The 19,042-nt window shown below is 42.6% G+C and overlaps 1 protein-coding gene and 2 long non-coding RNA genes across 7 annotated transcripts; 2 read left to right on the forward strand and 1 right to left on the reverse strand.

The window, feature by feature from the left end:
* The first annotated feature begins 1,328 nt into the window (after positions 1–1,328).
* On the forward strand, positions 1,329–8,386 carry LOC309714598 (uncharacterized protein). Its single transcript, XM_082547147.1, has 3 exons — positions 1,329–1,608; positions 1,765–8,124; positions 8,281–8,386. Exon 2 carries the CDS (start codon positions 1,930–1,932, stop codon positions 7,756–7,758), a length of 5,829 nt encoding a protein of 1,942 aa, XP_082403273.1. The 5' UTR covers positions 1,329–1,608; positions 1,765–1,929; the 3' UTR covers positions 7,759–8,124; positions 8,281–8,386.
* A 6,784-nt stretch (positions 8,387–15,170) lies between these two features.
* LOC309713680 lies at positions 15,171–16,420 on the reverse strand. Its single transcript, XR_014278643.1, has 2 exons — positions 15,996–16,420; positions 15,171–15,395 (listed from the first exon to the last, which is right to left on the reverse strand). It is a non-coding gene; the product is annotated as an uncharacterized lncRNA (long non-coding RNA).
* A 151-nt stretch (positions 16,421–16,571) lies between these two features.
* LOC309714284 lies at positions 16,572–18,619 on the forward strand. Of its 5 annotated transcripts, XR_014278891.1 has the most exons (6): positions 16,572–16,843; positions 17,320–17,359; positions 17,505–17,551; positions 17,864–17,908; positions 18,279–18,347; positions 18,554–18,619. It is a non-coding gene; the product is annotated as an uncharacterized lncRNA (long non-coding RNA). The 5 variants fall into 5 exon arrangements; XR_014278890.1 differs by having other exon boundaries at positions 17,864–18,347; XR_014278888.1 differs by having other exon boundaries at positions 17,320–17,908.
* Positions 18,620–19,042: the final 423 nt, after the last annotated feature.

Here is a 19,042-nt window from a genome sequence, read left to right on the forward strand (position 1 = left end):
TACGCTCAGCCATTGTCGTGAGTGCACACGCCAAGGGGCTGCGAGACATTTATACAGCCGTATGTCGCACATGACTATGAAAGGCGGAAGAGGAAGTAGTTCCTTTGAATGTAGACAATCTGAATGTTATAGTTTCTTTCCATTGTGTTCCTGTTAATGATAAGCTACAAATTTACTCTAAATTACTAAAATATCGATATTTTAATGTGAGAATCGATTCTAGAACATAAATGATTGGTATCGGAGGAATCAATATGTCAGGATTGATCCACACATCACTACTGATAGCAGCTGGGGGAGAACTATCCTCCGCCTGTGAGCGCTCTGGCACGGGCGAGGTGCCCACGGCAGCACCCGCTGCTTGTTGAGAGTAAAAGCGATACTGTCACGGCTGCCGAGGCGAGCCGTGTGGAATAAATGAGGATCCAAGCGCAGGCAGTCGTAGAGGAGTGAAGGTGATTTATTGAACACAAAAGAATGTGGACAAACAGCAAACGGGGCTCGAACTAAACTAAACTGGGAAACAACTAAACTACAGAGCACAAACCTGAATGAAAACAAGCAGAGGAGGATGACGATGAACAGCAGGGAGAAGACACGGTGGAAACACAGACTGACACAGAGTAATACAGACTGACACGGAGGAACACAGACGAACCGGCAACAGGCAGGAGAACACACAGGGCTTAAATACACACACCAGTAATCAGGGGATGAGAGACAGGAGGGCAACACAGCTGGGAGGAATCTGGGCTGACGGGACAGGGGAAACGTAAACTGATCACACTCACATACGACACGGACCTTCACAATAAAACAGGAAACTCAGATACATGGAACCAGACAAGACATTGAACTAAACAGACAGATTCACAAACAGATGGGGAGACACCATAGACAGACAGGTACAGACGCAGACTTAGAGGCAGATCGAAAATAACACAGAACTTAAACAATCATCATCTAGAAAATGATAACAAACCAAAAGCGCTGGGTCACCGACCCAGGACCATGACAGATACGCGCTTTCACGTCAAAAAGACGTCTCCAATAACACCAGAAAAAGTCGCCAGATTTGTCGCTAGTTGCTTTTTAGAAAAAAAGTTGCTAAGGGGGTCTGAAAACTCGCTAAATATAGCGACAAAGTCGCTAAGTTGGCAACACTGATTGCAACATTGATTCTTTTCTTTTTCAACATTCTGTTGTAGATTTGTTGCCGTGCACGTGATATTTTTTTCTGTTGCATGACTCAATTTGAGCCAAGCTTTAGTTGTTGGACAGATGGCCTCACATTTGACTCTAGGATATTTTGACATACAGATGTGTTATGCCCTTGAGTCAAAAGTCAGCGGTTGGTGTGTGTGCTGATTGAGCCACATAAGCAGAGTGATAAATAAGCTCAGAGTGAGACATCATTTCCACAAGAGATCTTTGTATCCTATGTGCGGAAATGGAGCGAGGGAGCGTCCTGTTCACTAACCTATCTTTGATGTACCCTTTCGCTTATGATGTCGTGAAAAAGTGCTCCGGCAGTTATTAAATAGGGACTAGTTCATGTTCACGCTAAGAGTGCTCTACACGTTCGCACCTCGGAAAACGTTCGTCTTTGTGAGTATTGACATGTGTAGAGACAGTCGTTATGTGTGTTTACATGGAGCGAACTGTATGCTGATGTAATGTACATGTTAAGCTAGGCTAATCGGCAAGTTGTTATTAAGATGTGTGTTAACCAGCGATTCATTTTCATTTTTTCTCATGTTCTAGTTACATAAAAACAAGAAAGTCAAGCCTTGTGTGGAAGACCTCTTCTATTTGTTCGCTAGCTGTCTAACCTCACAGGGTCACGTGTCGTGAGGGCAGCATAGTAAAAAGACGAAGGAAAAGACGCCTACTCAGCGGGTTCAAACATACAGAGCTACTTTAAGCAACATGAGTCTACGCTCAGGAAGAAATTACCTAAAAGACTACGCTGCTGAAGAGCTAGACGAAGCAGCCGGTGGTGAACAGCAACCAGACGTTGCCACTCAACCAGCTACAACGCAGCAACGGTCTCAACCATTCGACACCAAGTCGCAGCAATCCAGAACCTCGACAAGGCGTTCTCAACGGACATCCTCATCAACAGCTTCTGCAGCTGCAAGGGCCTACGCCAAAGCTCAAGCAGCACGAGCTCAACTGGCCTTCGCTGAAAAGGAAGCTAATGCAATGAAACAGAGAGCTGAACTGGATGCTCATCTACATGTCCTCCAGTGCCAAAAAGCAATAGCCGCAGCTGAAGCAGAGGCCTCAGCCTATGAAGAAGCAGAGATTCAGAGCGGGGAGCTCTACGGAGAACTTTGTGAGGAAGCTGAGCCCATCAGTACAGTGCACCGCACTAACGAATATGTTCAACAACAATGTGAGTTACTCTACCCAGACACTCAGCACGACTCAGCACAGCCTCCTAAAGGAAATTGCAATGAAGTAGATGCACAAGACAGTACACAAATAACTAATCCTTTTATAACCAACACTCAGACGAAAACACCACCTGTAAATAGAGAAAGGAAACAGGAGCAAACAGTGAACACTGGTGTAGTCGACACGTATTGGTCCAACTCCACAAAGCACACCCCCAACCTTAACAACTGTGTACCTGAATCAAGTGAAATGCAACAGTTTGCAAAATACCTAATTCGCAAAGAACTAGTCAGCACAGGTCTTTTGCAATTTGATGACAAACCTGAAAACTATTGGGCATGGAAAACCTCATTCATCAGCGCAACCAAAGACCTAAATTTGTCTCCAAGAGAGGAATTAGACTTGTTAACAAAATGGTTGGGTCCAACATCATCCGAACAGGCTAAGCGCATTCGTGCTGTACACACCCTCAATCCTGCTGCAGGTGCGAAGATGGTCTGGCAACGCCTTGAAGAGTGCTACGGCTCACCTGAGGCTATTGAGGACGCACTCTTAAAAAAGGTAGAGGACTTTCCCAAACTCACAAACAAAGACAATGTTAAGCTGCAGGAACTTAGTGACATCTTATTGGAGCTTCAGTGTGCTAAACAAGATGGCGCGCTCCCAGGACTTGCTTACCTGGACACAGCTAGAGGAGTCAGGCAAATAGTGGAAAAACTTCCCTTCAACCTACAGGAAAAGTGGACAACTGTAGGAACTCAGTACAAGGAGACTCATAGTGTGTCATTTCCTCCTTTCTCAGTTTTCACACAATTTGTCCAGCGGCAAGCGAAAATGAGGAATGACCCAAGCTTTGCTATGTCCAAGGCCAACACCCATGTCCCTTCTCCCACAGAAAAACTGAGGTCATATAGTCGCAAACCTACTGTGTCAGCACACAAAATGGACATTACGGCAGAGCCGGACCAGAATAATCTCAGTCCAAAGAAAATGGAGGAACCGGATCGCCAGTGCCCAATCCACAAAAAACCACATCCACTCAAAAAGTGTAAGCTCTTTAGAGACAAAACTATTGAAGAAAGACAAGCCTATCTCAAAGAGCACCACATATGCTACAGATGCTGTGGGTCTGTCCAACACATTGCAAAAAACTGTAAAGCAATGGTTAAGTGTATTGAATGTGACAGCCTCAAACACTTATCTGCAATGCATCCTGGTCCTACTCTTGCCCCTAAGAGTACTACACCAGGAAACAACGACAATGAAGAGCAAATCGAGAGCTCACCTTCAGTCGAGTCGAAGTGCACAGAGGTATGTGGCCAAGGTGATAGCCCACGTTCATGTTCTAAGATCAGTTTGGTCAAAGTGTATCCCGCAGGCCAAAAAGAGAGAGCTATAAAAATGTATGCAGTAATAGATGATCAGTCCAACAGGTCACTGGTTAAGTCAGAGTTTTTCAGCCTTTTCAAAATCAATGCCAAACCCACTCCATACACCTTAAAGACTTGCTCTGGCAGAGAACAAACCTCAGGTAGGAGAGCTGTAAACTTCTTCCTCGAGTCTTTGGATGGAGAAGTCAACATCCAGCTACCCCCTTTAATTGAATGTGACTCTGTGCCGGACAATAGATCTGAAATACCCTCTCCAGAGATTGCCCAGCATCACCCACATCTTCTTCCAGTGACAGATAACATCCCACCTGTCGACCACCACGCCCCAATCCTTTTACTCCTTGGAAGGGACGTCATCAGGGTCCATAAGGTACGTGAGCAAATCAACGGACCCAATGATGCACCATACGCCCAAAGGCTAGACCTGGGTTGGGTTATTGTGGGGGAGGTGTGTCTAGGAAAAGTGCACAGTCAGTCAGAGGTCAATGTCTATAAAACACACACCTTAGATAATGGACGTGCATCCTATTTTGAGCCTTGCCCAAACACAATTCACGTTAAAGAGAATTATGGGGTCACTATGAATGCAACCTGCATCACAGACGATTTGGGACACTCTGTGTTTGTTAGATCTGAGGGTGATAACAAACAAGCCATGTCTATCGACGACAGAGCATTCCTGACAATAATGGACAGTGAAGTTTATCAAAACCAAGAGAACAGCTGGGTTGCACCTTTACCCTTTCGCTCACAGAGAAGGAGGCTCCCTGACAACAGAGAACAAGCCCTAAAACGCCTCTGCTCTCTCCGAAAGACTTTGGAAAAGAGACCAGAAATGAAAGATCACTACATCCAATTCATGCAGAAAATGTTGGATAACGACCAAGCCGAGCCTGCCCCTCCTCTGCCACTAAGTAAAGAACATTGGTATCTGCCCACGTTTGGGGTATACCACCCACAGAAGCCACAACAAATACGAGTCGTGTTTGATTCAAGTGCAGAATGTGACGGAATTTCGCTCAATCAAGTGCTTCTTGGTGGACCTGATTTGAACAACTCCCTGTTGGGAGTGCTGTTGCGCTTCCGCAAAGAGCCCATAGCCCTGACAGCCGACGTGCAGCAAATGTTTTACTGCTTCGTTGTGCGCGAAGACCACAGAGATTATCTCCGTTATCTGTGGTATGAGGACAATGACATTACAAAGAGCATAGTCGAGTTTAGAATGAAGGTCCACGTGTTTGGAAACAGCCCGTCACCAGCTGTCGCCATCTACTGCATGAGACAGGCAGCACGGCTGGGTGAACGAGAACACGGATCTGATGCAAGACAGTTTGTTGAGCGTCAGTTTTATGTTGACGATGGTCTCACATCAGTCGCTACGCCAGAGGAAGCAATCAACCTGCTCACAAGAACGCAAAACATGTTGGCAGAGTCTAACTTGCGCCTTCACAAAGTGGCATCAAACTGCAGCCAAGTCATGGAAGCTTTCCCTGTTGAGGATCGTGCAAAGGACCTGAAAGATTTAGACCTAGGAGTAGACCCTCTTCCAGTTCAGAGAAGCTTGGGACTCTGTTGGAACCTACAATCTGACAGCTTCACTTACCAGGTGTCAAATGAGAGCAAACCATTCACACGGAGGGGAGTATTGTCGACAGTTAATAGCCTCTATGACCCTTTGGGATTTGCTGCTCCCATAATAATGCAGGGCAAAGCATTACTCAGGGAACTGTCATCTGATGGAAAAGACTGGGACACACTCTTACCCCCTGAGAAACAGGAGAGGTGGGACTTATGGAAAGACTCTTTGCAAGCCCTTGAGAACCTCCAAATACCAAGGTGCTACAGCCCAGGTACGTTAAGCACAACGAAAGTGAAAGAACTTTGCATTTTCTGTGATGCCTCCACTGTCGCTATAGGTGCAGTAGTCTATCTGCGTACAGTTGACAGTGAAGGACAGTGTCATACTGGGTTTGTGATGGGGAAGTCTAAACTCGCACCCCGCCCCGCACACACTGTACCACGCCTGGAACTATGTGCTGCTGTGCTCGCGGTGGAAATGTTTGAGCTCATCAGAGACGAGTTAGACATTAAAGTAGACAATGTGACTTTTTACACAGACAGTAGGATTGTGTTGGGGTACATACACAACACCTCCAGACGATTCTACATGTATGTTGCCAACAGGGTTACGCGCATTAGAGCATCCACCCATCCGAGTCAATGGCATTATGTACCAAGTGAGTTAAATCCAGCTGACCAGGCCACTCGGTTCATTCCAGCAGCAGACCTGCAGAACAGTACCTGGTTCTCAGGTCCACCCTTTCTGTACTCTGACCCACACACAGAACCACACACTGGTCCTTTCACGCTCATCGAACCTGAAAAAGACAGAGAGATACATCCGGAAATAAAAGTAATGAAAACTACTGTAGCAGAGCCACAGTTGGGTTCTGACCGTTTCAAAAAGTACTCAAACTGGATCACTCTTTGCAGAGTCATAGCCAGACTCATTCATGTAGTTACATCCTTTGCACAAAAGACAAGTGGGCGAAGGGGATGGAAAGGTTTCAGTGAGACACCGAGCGTCCAAGAACTCACCCGAGCCCAAGCAGTCATTATTCGAGCCGTCCAACAAGAAGCTTACAAAGGGACGCTTGAAAACATTAAAGAAGGAAGGAAGGTCAGTGGCATATTTGATGCACTCAAAAAGCTCAATCCTGTAGTGGACAAAGACAGTCTCTTACGAGTCGGTGGACGTCTTTCCGCTGCCGATCTCACAGAGAATGAAAAGCACCCTCTGATTATCCCATCTACCAGCCACATCGCCATGCTAATTGTAACTCACTATCATGAACGAGTGGCTCATCAAGGAAGACACATAACTGAAGGAGCTATCCGTGGTGCTGGGTACTGGATAATTGGAGGGAAGCGGCTTGTGTCATCTGTCATTCATCGGTGTGTCACATGTCGCAAGTTGCGAGGCAAAATGCAGATCCAGAAAATGGCAGACTTGCCTGCAGACCGAGTCACCCCTGAACCACCCTTTACCACTGTAGGCCTAGATGTATTTGGGCCATGGACTATTGTGACGCGTCGTACAAGAGGTGGTTGTTCCCAGAACAAACGTTGGGCTGTGTTATTCACATGCATGTCAACTAGGGCTGTGCATATCGAACTGATAGAGACTATGTCTGCTGATAGTTTTATCAATGCATTAAGAAGGCTCTTCTCTATCCGGGGCCCGGCCAAGTTTCTGCGCTCGGACAGAGGCACGAATTTTGTGGGCGCTTGTAAGGAATTAGACCTAAACTCAGGAAACAAAGCAGTAGGAAAGTACCTGCAAGAGAGAGGGTGTGTTTGGACTTTCAATCCCCCTCATGCGTCTCATATGGGAGGCTCGTGGGAGCGCCTTATAGGCGTTGCCAGGCGCATTCTGGATGCAATGTTGTTACGAACTGAACAAACACGTCTTACTCATGAAGTGTTGTGCACCTTCATGGCCGAGGTGATGGCAATTATTAATGCAAGGCCTCTTGTTCCCATATCCACCGACCCTGACAGTCCTGCAGTACTCACTCCAGCAGTGCTACTAACGCAGAAGATGAGTGCTGTGTCCGCCCCACTTGGGAACTTCTCATCAGGGCAGCTGTTTGGGAAACAATGGAAACATGTTCAACTCCTCGCTGACACTTTTTGGAAAAGGTGGAAGGGAGAGTATTTATCCACCTTACAAGGTCGTGCAAAATGGACAGAGACTAGACCTAATGTCAAAATAGGAGATGTGGTCCTGCTAAAGGACCCCCAAGCCAGCAGGAACGAATGGCCCATGGGACTAATAGTAAAAACATTCCCCAGCAGCGACAAGAAGGTCCGAAAAGTGGAAGTGCGGACTGTAAAAGATGGGACTGTTAAAATGTTTCTCAGACCAGTTTCAGAGATTGTTGTTTTGCTTGCAGAGACTGAATGAATATTCTTCAATGCTAGATGATGTTTGAATATGTTGTATTGATGTTTATTGTGATATAATGTGTGTATATCAAGCGGGGAGTGTTATGCCCTTGAGTCAAAAGTCAGCGGTTGGTGTGTGTGCTGATTGAGCCACATAAGCAGAGTGATAAATAAGCTCAGAGTGAGACATCATTTCCACAAGAGATCTTTGTATCCTATGTGCGGAAATGGAGCGAGGGAGCGTCCTGTTCACTAACCTATCTTTGATGTACCCTTTCGCTTATGATGTCGTGAAAAAGTGCTCCGGCAGTTATTAAATAGGGACTAGTTCATGTTCACGCTAAGAGTGCTCTACACGTTCGCACCTCGGAAAACGTTCGTCTTTGTGAGTATTGACATGTGTAGAGACAGTCGTTATGTGTGTTTACATGGAGCGAACTGTATGCTGATGTAATGTACATGTTAAGCTAGGCTAATCGGCAAGTTGTTATTAAGATGTGTGTTAACCAGCGAATCATTTTCATTTTTTCTCATGTTCTAGTTACATAAAAACAAGAAAGTCAAGCCTTGTGTGGAAGACCTCTTCTATTTGTTCGCTAGCTGTCTAACCTCACAGGGTCACGTGTCGTGAGGGCAGCATAAGATGAGTTCATGGTCAACTCAATGACTGCAAGGTGACCAGGTGCTGTAGCTGCAAAGCAAGTACAAATCATCATATTTTCTACTTGTGAATAATGTTTCTCACTGTTGATCAATTGAGTGTAAATTGTTTGAAAATGGCATCATAACCCTTGGCAGATTGACAGGCAGCAACAAGTGCTTCTCTAAGATTAAGTCTTTTCTTTTTTGCGTTGTGTTAACACTATCCTCTCTATGTCCTCTCTATCCCTTTATATATATCTCTCTATCTCTCTATCTATCTATCTATTAGTGCTGTCAGCGTTAATCTCGTTAAAATGACGTTAACGCCATAACTGCATTAAAGCGGCAAATCTCTGTTTACGAGTTACCGCGAATCGCCCTGTGCGTGGGCTTTAGCTAACGCTCATTTAACGCGTTGACGCCGTACAGCCCCATGCACGGGGGTGGGGGGCGCTGCTGCCCTCACTACACGTGACCAGGTGAAGCTAGACAGCCAGCGAACAAATAGACGAGATCTCCACACAAGGCTTGCTTTTCTTGATTTTAATGAATATCTTTTTAAACCTTTTCCTCTCTCAAGACTTCTCCATTCTGTTTCTTTTCTGTAAAAAGACAAACGTTTTCCAAGGTACAAGCGTGTAGGGCACTTTTAGCGTGTACATGAGCTTATTCACTCTTTTACACGTAAAAACTCCAAAACACGTAAAAACTCCGAAGCACGTACAAAACACAACAGAAGTGCTCCAGGATGCTAGGGGCAGTGTTGAGGTTTTTTGTTACCTAGTGGCTACACAAGCCAGGAAGTACCAACGACCAGATTTTGTGTGTGGTAGTAACAGGTAAATGAACTTTTTTTTTTAAATTATTTGAATATATATGAGTGCTTGTGTATAAATACACAAACAATACACATATGCTTTCAATTGTGTAATTTAAGTGATCTAGGTAGCTCTGTTTTGGAAGTTCAGTTAACGCTAGAAGTGTTTTGGAGTTTGTACGTGCTTTGTCTCTAGGGGCCACCGCATATATTTATATATAAACATATATAAATAAAACCACCTTTTTTTTACATTAGTAATTCCTTTCGTGCATAATTTTATATTGTTGTTAATAATAAATTAATTAAAGCAACAAAACAACCTGAAGAGCCGGGTGGGAGCCAAAAGTGCTGACTCTTTTTAGTGAGTCGAGCCAAAGAGCCAGTTCTCTAAAAAGAGCCGGAAATCCCATCACTATGCCGAAGCACTTTTCACAGCGTTAACGGAGAAAATACGTCAAAGATAGGTGATTGAATTGATAAACTCTTTTGCAAGAATATCAGATTACTCAATTAACTGGTCAAAATCTACAGTCCTACCGATTAATTGCTCCTTCCATAATTCCTCTTCTACACCACTGCAATCGGGAAATATAAAATATTTAGGTATTAATGTTTCTCCCAAGCTTGCAGATCTAACTAAATTAAACCATATCCCACTTTTAAAGAAGGTAGAAGATGATCTGGCTAGATGGAAATGTCTACCCATATCACTCATGGGAAGGGTTGCCGCTATAAAAATGATGGTCTTACCAAAAATAAATTATTTATTCTCAATGATCCCAACTAAACCGCCACAAGATTGGTTCAGATCTCTAGATTCATGTATGTCCAAATTCCTTTGGAAAAATAAACCCCCACGTATAAGCTTAAAAACACTACAAAAGACCAAGGATAAAGGAGGACTAGAACTGCCTAACTTTCAGCACTACTTCTTAGCCAACAGGCTTCAGTTTATCTCAGGATGGCTAAAACACACCCTCTTAGATGAACCTTGGCTAGATGTAGAACAAGCACTCTGCAATAATCTAGAGATCTCAGACCTACCATTTATCAGCTCAAACATCCAACGACATGAATGCTTTAAAAGCATCAACATCAGCTCTTCTCTGACAGCATGGTGGGAGTTTCTAAAATTGACGGCGTCTTCATTAATCCCATGCAAACGTACACCTATCTGGAACAACCCTGACATATTACAAAACAATAATATGATAAACTTTTCAGATTGGAGTGATAAAGGAATCAAATATTTAGAACATATACTAGAAGGAACAGAATTTATTTCATTTGACGGACTAGTTACACAATATGGGATCAACAAGAAAAGATTTTTAGAATATCAACAAATTAAATCCATAGTAAAAAAGAAATTTAAACCGGGTCAAGTTGAACTACAAACACCACCAAGTGTGGTTCAATTTCTTACTCTTAAACCCCCCAAATTACTATCCAAAATATACAGAATGCTTTCTAAAACAGATGAATCAATATCACTTCCTATTGCAAAATGGGAAGCGGGTCGCGGAGTATGGGGGTGCCTACTGGGGTCAGCGGGGGAGCTGGCCCCAGGGAGGGGTCACTTGCCCCTCCCTTCCTTCCCTCCCCATCTCCAGCTGCCTCCCTCTTCCCGCTCCACCACAACCACCCACACATGCAGGGCCTTGGAGTAGGGGTATGTCACCAGGGTGCAGAGGAGGCTACCCCCCCCCCCTCTGTCCCCTTCTGGCTGCCTCTGCCTCAATTTTATCCCACAACTTAGACATTCACATTACTCACACTCTCATTACACATACATATAGGATCTTGGGGGTGGGCACGATACACGGAGTCCAAAGTACCATCAGGGTGTACACCCCACCCCTGGCATCGTTGCCCACCTCTCAATTTTAAATACACGTAGACATTGAGGGCTAGCAGGAGGGACCATGCGCTTACCTGCTGCTCTCTGGCAGGTAGCTCCATGCCCTCCTGGGTTTTAAATGCACCTTAGAACACACATGCACAACATTACAATGAGCGGATTGAGGGAGGTTTGGAGTCTTCTCTCACCCCCGTTCTCTGCGACCTGCTGGAGCAGGGGGGCTAGGAGGAGGAGTTGGCCGTCCGACTGCGGTCTGGAGTGTGGGGCCTTCCTGCTGCTGCGGAGTCGGGGCGGTCTGCCTCCCCCCACCGCAGGGAAAAGGGAAACACCACCTGGGTCTGGGTGCAGTTCCCCCCTCCAGGGGCGAGGGCACCTAGACCCGGTTTGTAGAGTACGCTTGGGGAGTGTGATCGTGTGTACAACGTCTCTTTATGTCTGTCTCCACGTTGGTTGAGTGTGGAGTAAGTGCATATGAGAGCATGAGGGTGGGAATGGATGTTTGTATCTGTGTGTGCCTGTATGTCTGTGTCTATATGTCAGGTTGGGTGTCAGGCGCCACCTCTCTGGGGACATCTCAGGCCCTCCAAGGTTTGGAGGCCTATCTCCCCCTACCACCACTTCCCCTGCCAGTGGCGGACCCCCTCAGACATCGGTGCATTGGTGGTTCTTTGTGTCCGGGGATGGGCGTCCAGGTACACACCGGCTCACTCCTTGGCGGCCGCTTATCGGGGCCTGGAGCCTGGGGCTCGCTCGGGCCACTTCGGAGGTGGGGTGCCCCCGGCCTCTCGGCCTGGGGCTCGGTCACTCAGGCGCAGCTGGCTGCCGGCGGAGCTCACGGGCGCGTCACTGCAACTCCCCCTGGCTTCTGCTCCGCGGCTGCTGAGTGAGCCCTCATCTGGGACTCTCCTCAGCTCTTTCCGGGACAGTGGCGCAGCTGCCCCTCTGTTGGTCTTCCTTGGTCTCTTGTGTTCTGGGGGCCTCTGGATGTCTGGAGTTTTGATCTCCTCCACACCTGCTTCACGCCCTGGAGGACGGGGCTGTGGCCCCCCCACACCCTCTAGCAGATTATTACATGAAGGAACCTTTTAAAAAAACAAAAAACAAGCGCGTCCATGCTCACAGGTGTACACACGGGTGATCACACCCACAAACTACACCCTTTTTGGCTCCTACCTCAAAGCACACTGTGTTCTGTTGATCTTATGTGCTGCACAATAATGTTTAACATTTAGTATTTACTGTCATATTCCCATATATCATTGTGATGTTGTTTATTCTATTACTCTTGTTCTCTTCTGCTTGCTTTCTTTTTTCTTTCTCAGCAGGTGATCCAGGTGATTGATATATGCATTTTTTTTCTCTGCCCGTTCTGTTGGTTTTTGTCTTTTGCCCTTCTCCCCCGTCCCTCTTCTCAGCTGTTTCTCTTTCCCTCTTTCTTTCTCCCCTTCTTTCCCCCAGTCAAGTCTGTCCCGTATTCAGTAAGTGAAAATAAAATAAACAATAAAAGGTGAATCAAATGGACCATTACGGCAAGGCTGGGATGGTCAGTTTGGTAAAGTAAATCCGTTGGGCATCTTTCTTTGCCTTTAGACAACAATTCTGATGGCAAAAGAGCCAAACGGGGCAGGCCAAAAAAAAAAAAAAAAAAAAAGATAGGTTAATGATCAGAGTATGACGTTATTTTTTTGCCAGTATTCTGAGCGCACAAAAAAAAATTCAGGTCATGTAAAAAAAATTGCAGGTGCAAGTGTTGCATTTTGAGAACAAATTTATTTTGAGCGAAGAAAAGCTAAATTTCAGTAAACAAAATTCATTGCTGCGTGCAAAAACTGTATTTCAGTGTTTGCTATTATCCACACACACACAATAGCAGCCCCTCTCGCTCAGTTTTTGCATTTGCGCTTGCTCGCAATGTGTTGCTTGCGCTCTCACCATTTCTGCCCGTGCGCGTTCAACTCTTTCTGTACACCGTTATTTTTGTGCCACAAAACCAGCCGATCACAGACATGGATGCAAAAAAATCTGATTGGCTGTTTTGGTCTCCAATCGGCTCGAAATGACGAAATGCAATTTCCCAGAATCCGTTTTGTCCAAAACTCAAACGAGGCAGTGGCGGAGGAACGCAGAGTGGCGGCGTTTGAAATATTACTCTTTCTGGATCACAAAATAAACTTTTAAAGATATTTTCATGCGAGAATGGTGCTGTGTAAGCTTCAAATATCTGCTCGATTTATCAAGACATCACATATTTGCATAAGTGCTCTAACATTTTCGGAGATGGTTGTTAATAATTATTTATTGCATCATTATTTAAACCTCCTCTCCTCCAGTTTGTAACATTAGCCTGACCCATACGGTAAAAAAATACATTTTTCCTGGCCAAAATATATTTCAAATATATGGTAAATATATTTTGTATTTGTGATGCTCCAAAAAAATATATTTTTGAAATTGAAAATGTATTTCTTTCAAACCAAAATACATTTCAAAACATATTTTAGGGTGAAGAAAATACATTTCCAAAGTATCCTTTATTTAAAATATATTTAGTGCAATAATGATGATAATGATAACAATACTAAAAGTAACATGTTTTATGCACATCTGCAAAAAACAGTTGGATTCAAACAAAACAGAGTCAAAGGTCTATCACGAATTAGGTTGTTTATTCACTTGCTTACAGTATTTCACATTACACAATATCTCACTATAATGTAGCGTTCATTGACTTTGAAATTATCTGTCAGTGATACAGTAAACAAGATACAACAACTGCTATGTACACTTTAGTTTTTGACAATATATACAATTTAGTATTTAAAGGAACACACTCCACTGTTTTGGAAATAGGCTCATTCTCCATCTCCCTCAGAGTTAAAAATGCAGCGTCTTCTTTCTAGATCCGTACGTTAATAGGGCTCTGGAGCGTGATCTTACGGGATGGGGCGTAGCCACGATTTTTGGTCAAGGCGCCATATTAGCAGGCCAAACAAATGCTTGCTGTGTGGTCGGTTGTAATGTTAGATTGCACTACCGACAAAGGAATAAGCTTGAAAACAGGCTCTCTTTTCATTGTTTCCTCACCTGGAAACATCATGAGGGAGCTTATGTGTTGGATGTTACCAAAAGAAGGCGTCTAGCCTGGATAGCAGCTGCGAGACGAGCTGATATTCAGTTCTCTACCAGCCACAGATATCTGTTGGTGTGCTCCAGTATTTTCATTCAGGTAAGTTCTAAATAAGTTCATATTATTATTTATAGCCTGTTAATTTTATTTTCAATAGCACAAACTTAGAACAAACATGCAGAACTACCTTCTATTTATAGAGTTGCTAATTATTTGGCATTATTGCAACAAACCAGCCTATGAAATGAATGAAACAAATCCTGACTGGGTTCCAACACTACACATGGGGCACTACGAAATCCCTGCTTCAAACTACATGCTACATACCACCATGCCAATCAGATTTCTTCTTCCATGTGAGGGTAAAAAGGTGACCTTCCTGGATAAGATGGCAAAGGTTTGCTGCGTTTTGGTGAACATGTGCCCCAGTGTGGTAGTAAAACCAGGGAAAAATGCTCTTGTTAAATACTTTTAAGTCTTGTGCTGTTTATGTAGTGATAAGTTTTCAAAAGAGACAGTAAATTACAGAATGCTAGTAGTGGGTGATATTATACAAATGCTGTCATGATTTTATGTGAACATTTTGTCATTTGTAAACTATACATAACATTTTTTCTACATTGTAACTGATGTGATGTTCGACAAAGTGCTTTTAATTAAAAATAGGCAAACATTTCTTTGTTTCTTTATTCAACTTTTGAACAGTGGTATTTAGTAAGTACATATTCAGTAAATGCAAAGTATTTACATGGCCCCCTAAATTAAAACATTATGGGTTATTCAGAACAGAACTATGCTTGGAAAAATATTGTCCCATCAGTTGATCCAACTCCTCCACAGTAGCAGGTGGAACTTTTCTTTTTTGAGGATGGCTTCTTTTACCTGTCACAACGAATGGTCTGTTTATGTTTTGATCAAGAACCTTTTTTTTGGGCAGCTGAAGAGGAGAAGTCTATCTTATGGCCAACCTCTGGCTGTATCTTGGTCATATTACCCAGCAAAACCCAGTATGCAGGTTCATCTGTAACAGTCCTTGTGCCACAGATCCTCACTGTTGCTTCTACATTAAACAGAAGAGCAGTGACATGGCTGCAAGTCTCCACGACTCTAGCCATACAGCTGCAGTGGGCGGCTTCAACCTTCCCTGTGATGCTCACAATGACCTGTGGCTGCAATGCTGCAATTCAGTCTTTAAGAGTGCAGGACCTAAAACACACACAGACAAAGTTCATTTAAAGACAAGAACTTTAATAAGCCAAGTCCGACACAAATGTGTTTTATTTACTTTCAAATCCATTTATCATAAATGTAACAAATAAAGTGTTTTTATGTATCCATCTATAGAACGCTGCATGTTATATTCTAAATCTGCATGTTTCTTTTTAGAAACCTATCAGCAAAAAATGAACCTAAAGTATGTAATGAATGTATTTTTAGTGACACAGGACACAAACAAGGAAGCAAATCAAATCAAATCACAAATCAAATCACTTTTTATTGTCACATCACATGTGCAGGTACATTGGTACAGCACATGTGAGTGAAATTCTTGTGTGCAAGATGTGTAATTAGGATTATTTATAATAAATATGAATTAATTAGGGCAATTTCTTTAACCATAAAGAATAACTAAATCCTTCAGGACAATGTCACATCAATGCACTGAACTCACTATGTTATCCCTCTAACAGAGCCTCTACATGTTCTCACTGTAATTTCCCCCTCACGAATGAATTTTTACTAGCACTAATTTGAATGTTGGGGGGAATCAAACGCATTTTACTCGCAGTACTCAAGCTGACTTACCTTTGCTTGAATGACGGCGTACTCACAACGTGGAGGCTTAAAAATAGCCAAATCTTGTACCCAGTCCTTGGTGAATTGGATGTGCGCCTCCAGAGATTTATAATTGCGAAATTGGTGCGCCGTGTATGCTCTGACTCCACAGACAAGGTATGAGAGTAGATCATGCTAAGTCAATAGCGGTTTGGTCTTCAGGGTTTCTACTCCACGGCTATATTTCATACGGGTCCACATTTCAACAATCAAGTACCGTCTCTTTGCATCTGGACAGAATCTGTCTCTATACCGTCATTTTCTTTTGAGCTACGTTTCAGAATGGTTCGTAGCAATCTTGTTTTGATTCGTGACCTGCCAAGATGGTGCTGCGCTCCCACAATGCATTGCGACATTACGTCAACTCCAAAGCCCTTTGCGTGCAGGAGTGTATGCGCATTGCCACGGTGGTTTAAAAAATAAAGATATAATGAAAAGTAATTAATAAAAATTAAATATTTAAACATTCCCACAAATGTGCAATGAACGTGCAAAAACTCTCTTTAGTAGTTGTTGCTGTTTCTTTCTTTCTTCTTTTTTTTTTTTTTGAAAAATAACGACGTCTCTGAGGCGCGAAATTTGACAGCGAGAGGAACGGCCGGATACAGGAGACGGGAAGAAACAAGCCGATTATGTTCGCGTTAATTAAGTGGTTGGAAGATGTAAAATTCTCAATTCTGCCAACTGAACATATACGAGATTTTAATGAGGATGAATAATTAGCCGGCATGGAGGAAACGGACCTTTATTTCATGGAGTGGCGACAAGAAGCCAAGGCGGGTGGCCAGTCTAAGAAGCCTCCATCATCAAGCTAGCAGGTGCCTTTTCCCATATAATATTACTTTATTCTCGTGTATTTGGAACGGAAGCGTAGAGCTGCCACCCAGGCAAAAGAGAAATATAAGTATATCACGTTATAACGTGAAAAGTTTATCGTTCTAACAATATACTATCATGTTTGAACAACATGTTTGAACAACATTGTACGAAAAATGTACATAATTATCACGTCCGTACAATATTGTGCGAACGTGACAATTATGTATATTATAATAACGTGATATTATATTATACAAACATGAAAAGCATAATGTTAGAACAATAAAAATTTCACGTCATAACGTGATACAGCTCTATTTTTCTTTTGCCTGGGTGGCAGCTCCACGCTTCCATAATTTGGTAATCAAAATATGTAACTTAATTAATTATATTGTGACGTACTTTTGCCTTTTCTTATTATTCTGCCTTCTCAATAACTATCAAAGCCTATTCACATTTAATTTGGCTTTCACAGAAATCCTACCTCTCCTTCTGGCTACAGAGTACTTACCAAGGTTAGAAACAAAGAACAGTTATGCTTTATTAATGTTCGCTAATTACAATGTTCCACATTTCCTTGCTTTTTAAGTCATTTTTAGGCTTTTTAGAGTTTTTGTTTTTTATTTTTTTAGCAGTAATGTTTCTGCCTATTTATTTCAGCCCATGAAATCGAATGCAGATCTTCCTAATGTGAGATTTACATAAATGTAAGTAATTTTGTTTGTCATTGTCATTAATGTTGTTGCTGTTGTTGTTTTTGTGCAGTTTGCAATCATATAAACCTAGCAAGCATCAGTCAGCACAGTGACTAACCTAAACAGATTCTTGCTTTATTCACATATATTATATGTAATTATATATACCTGCACATTGTACCTAGGGTTGCAGCCACTTGGCCCCACCCCATTGTTGTGACAGCCCTGATTGTACTTATACACTGCATCTGAACAGGGAACAGTCTGCCACATTAATGTATTTTTAAGTGACTTGTTTGTAATACATGAATTTGTTTTTTACAGATGTCAAAGTCTCAACCTCATGCTGCCCTCCCCCATCCTCCTAAAGTAAGTATTTGTTGTTGTAGTTTTTTATGCGGTGTCTGTGTCACATGCTAATCATAATTATTGAAATAACTGTTTTCTAACAGATTTTCCAAAACACTAGTTAGGTTTGTTGTCATTCAGACCAATACTACTGCTTAGACATTGCATATGCATAGATACAGTCGTAGTGCTTGACACATGCAAACAGCAGTAGATGTACTAAAAAGGAAATAATTACAATCATGATGTTGATTGCTGATGTCAGTATATATATTTTAGAGGAATGTTTTGTTTTTCACCCAAAATGAACTATATTGCTTCAGAAGAGATTTATTACCCTACCGGACTCTTATATATTGTTCTGTTTTTTGTTTGTTTTTGTTATTTTCAGGTTCAATGGTGCGTGTTCTTCTAATGGCCGCCTTCCCACTGGAGGTTTTGATCCACAGCAATTTAAAAGGTAATCAGCTTTGAAAGTCAGTTCAAATGGTTAGCTAATAGTACTTTAAAAAGCCTACAACTCTGTCACCAGTTTCTTTACCAAAAATTACCCATAAAAGTATCGCTCAATAGCATATATTGTAGTTCAAATGTTTAGTTGTACAAATATCAAATTTTTGGAAATCTAAAACTAGTCAAACACTCAAATGTTCATGCTTTTTATAGGAGGACAGAGCAAAACGGACATCGGCGCAGAGTGAAGAACTGCCCTTGATAAGGACACTATGACAGTCATATATAGTAAGTGAAGACTTTCTGTGTATCTAAAATTGCATACAGCACAAGTAACTTACTTTGCAACCATTAAAATAGGTTGTAAAGTAAGTTACCAATACAAATAGGTGATGATGCATTGTAGTGGTTGGTCTCAGACAAAGAAGGTCAACAGATTTATGAATGCTGGAAGGTAAGGAGAGACGACCAAAAGGGGTGTTAGCATTACTGTAATGTGAACTGGATAGACTTCCCATCTAGGAAAAAAAAGAGGTAAAATTATGCGTAAAATATATCTGTATTAATATCTGTATCTATATAAACAGAAATATCTGTTTGCTAAATGAAGCCAGCTAACATAAATCACATTTTTATTTTAACTCTGATAAAAGTAATAGAACTGTGACTTTTGTTTGTTACAGTGGCGGAAGGGGTTTCCCA

The sequence above is a fragment of the Aulonocara stuartgranti genome (genome assembly GCF_965226115.1).
Source record: "Aulonocara stuartgranti genome assembly, chromosome: 9".
NCBI classification, from domain to species: domain Eukaryota; kingdom Metazoa; phylum Chordata; class Actinopteri; order Cichliformes; family Cichlidae; genus Aulonocara; species Aulonocara stuartgranti.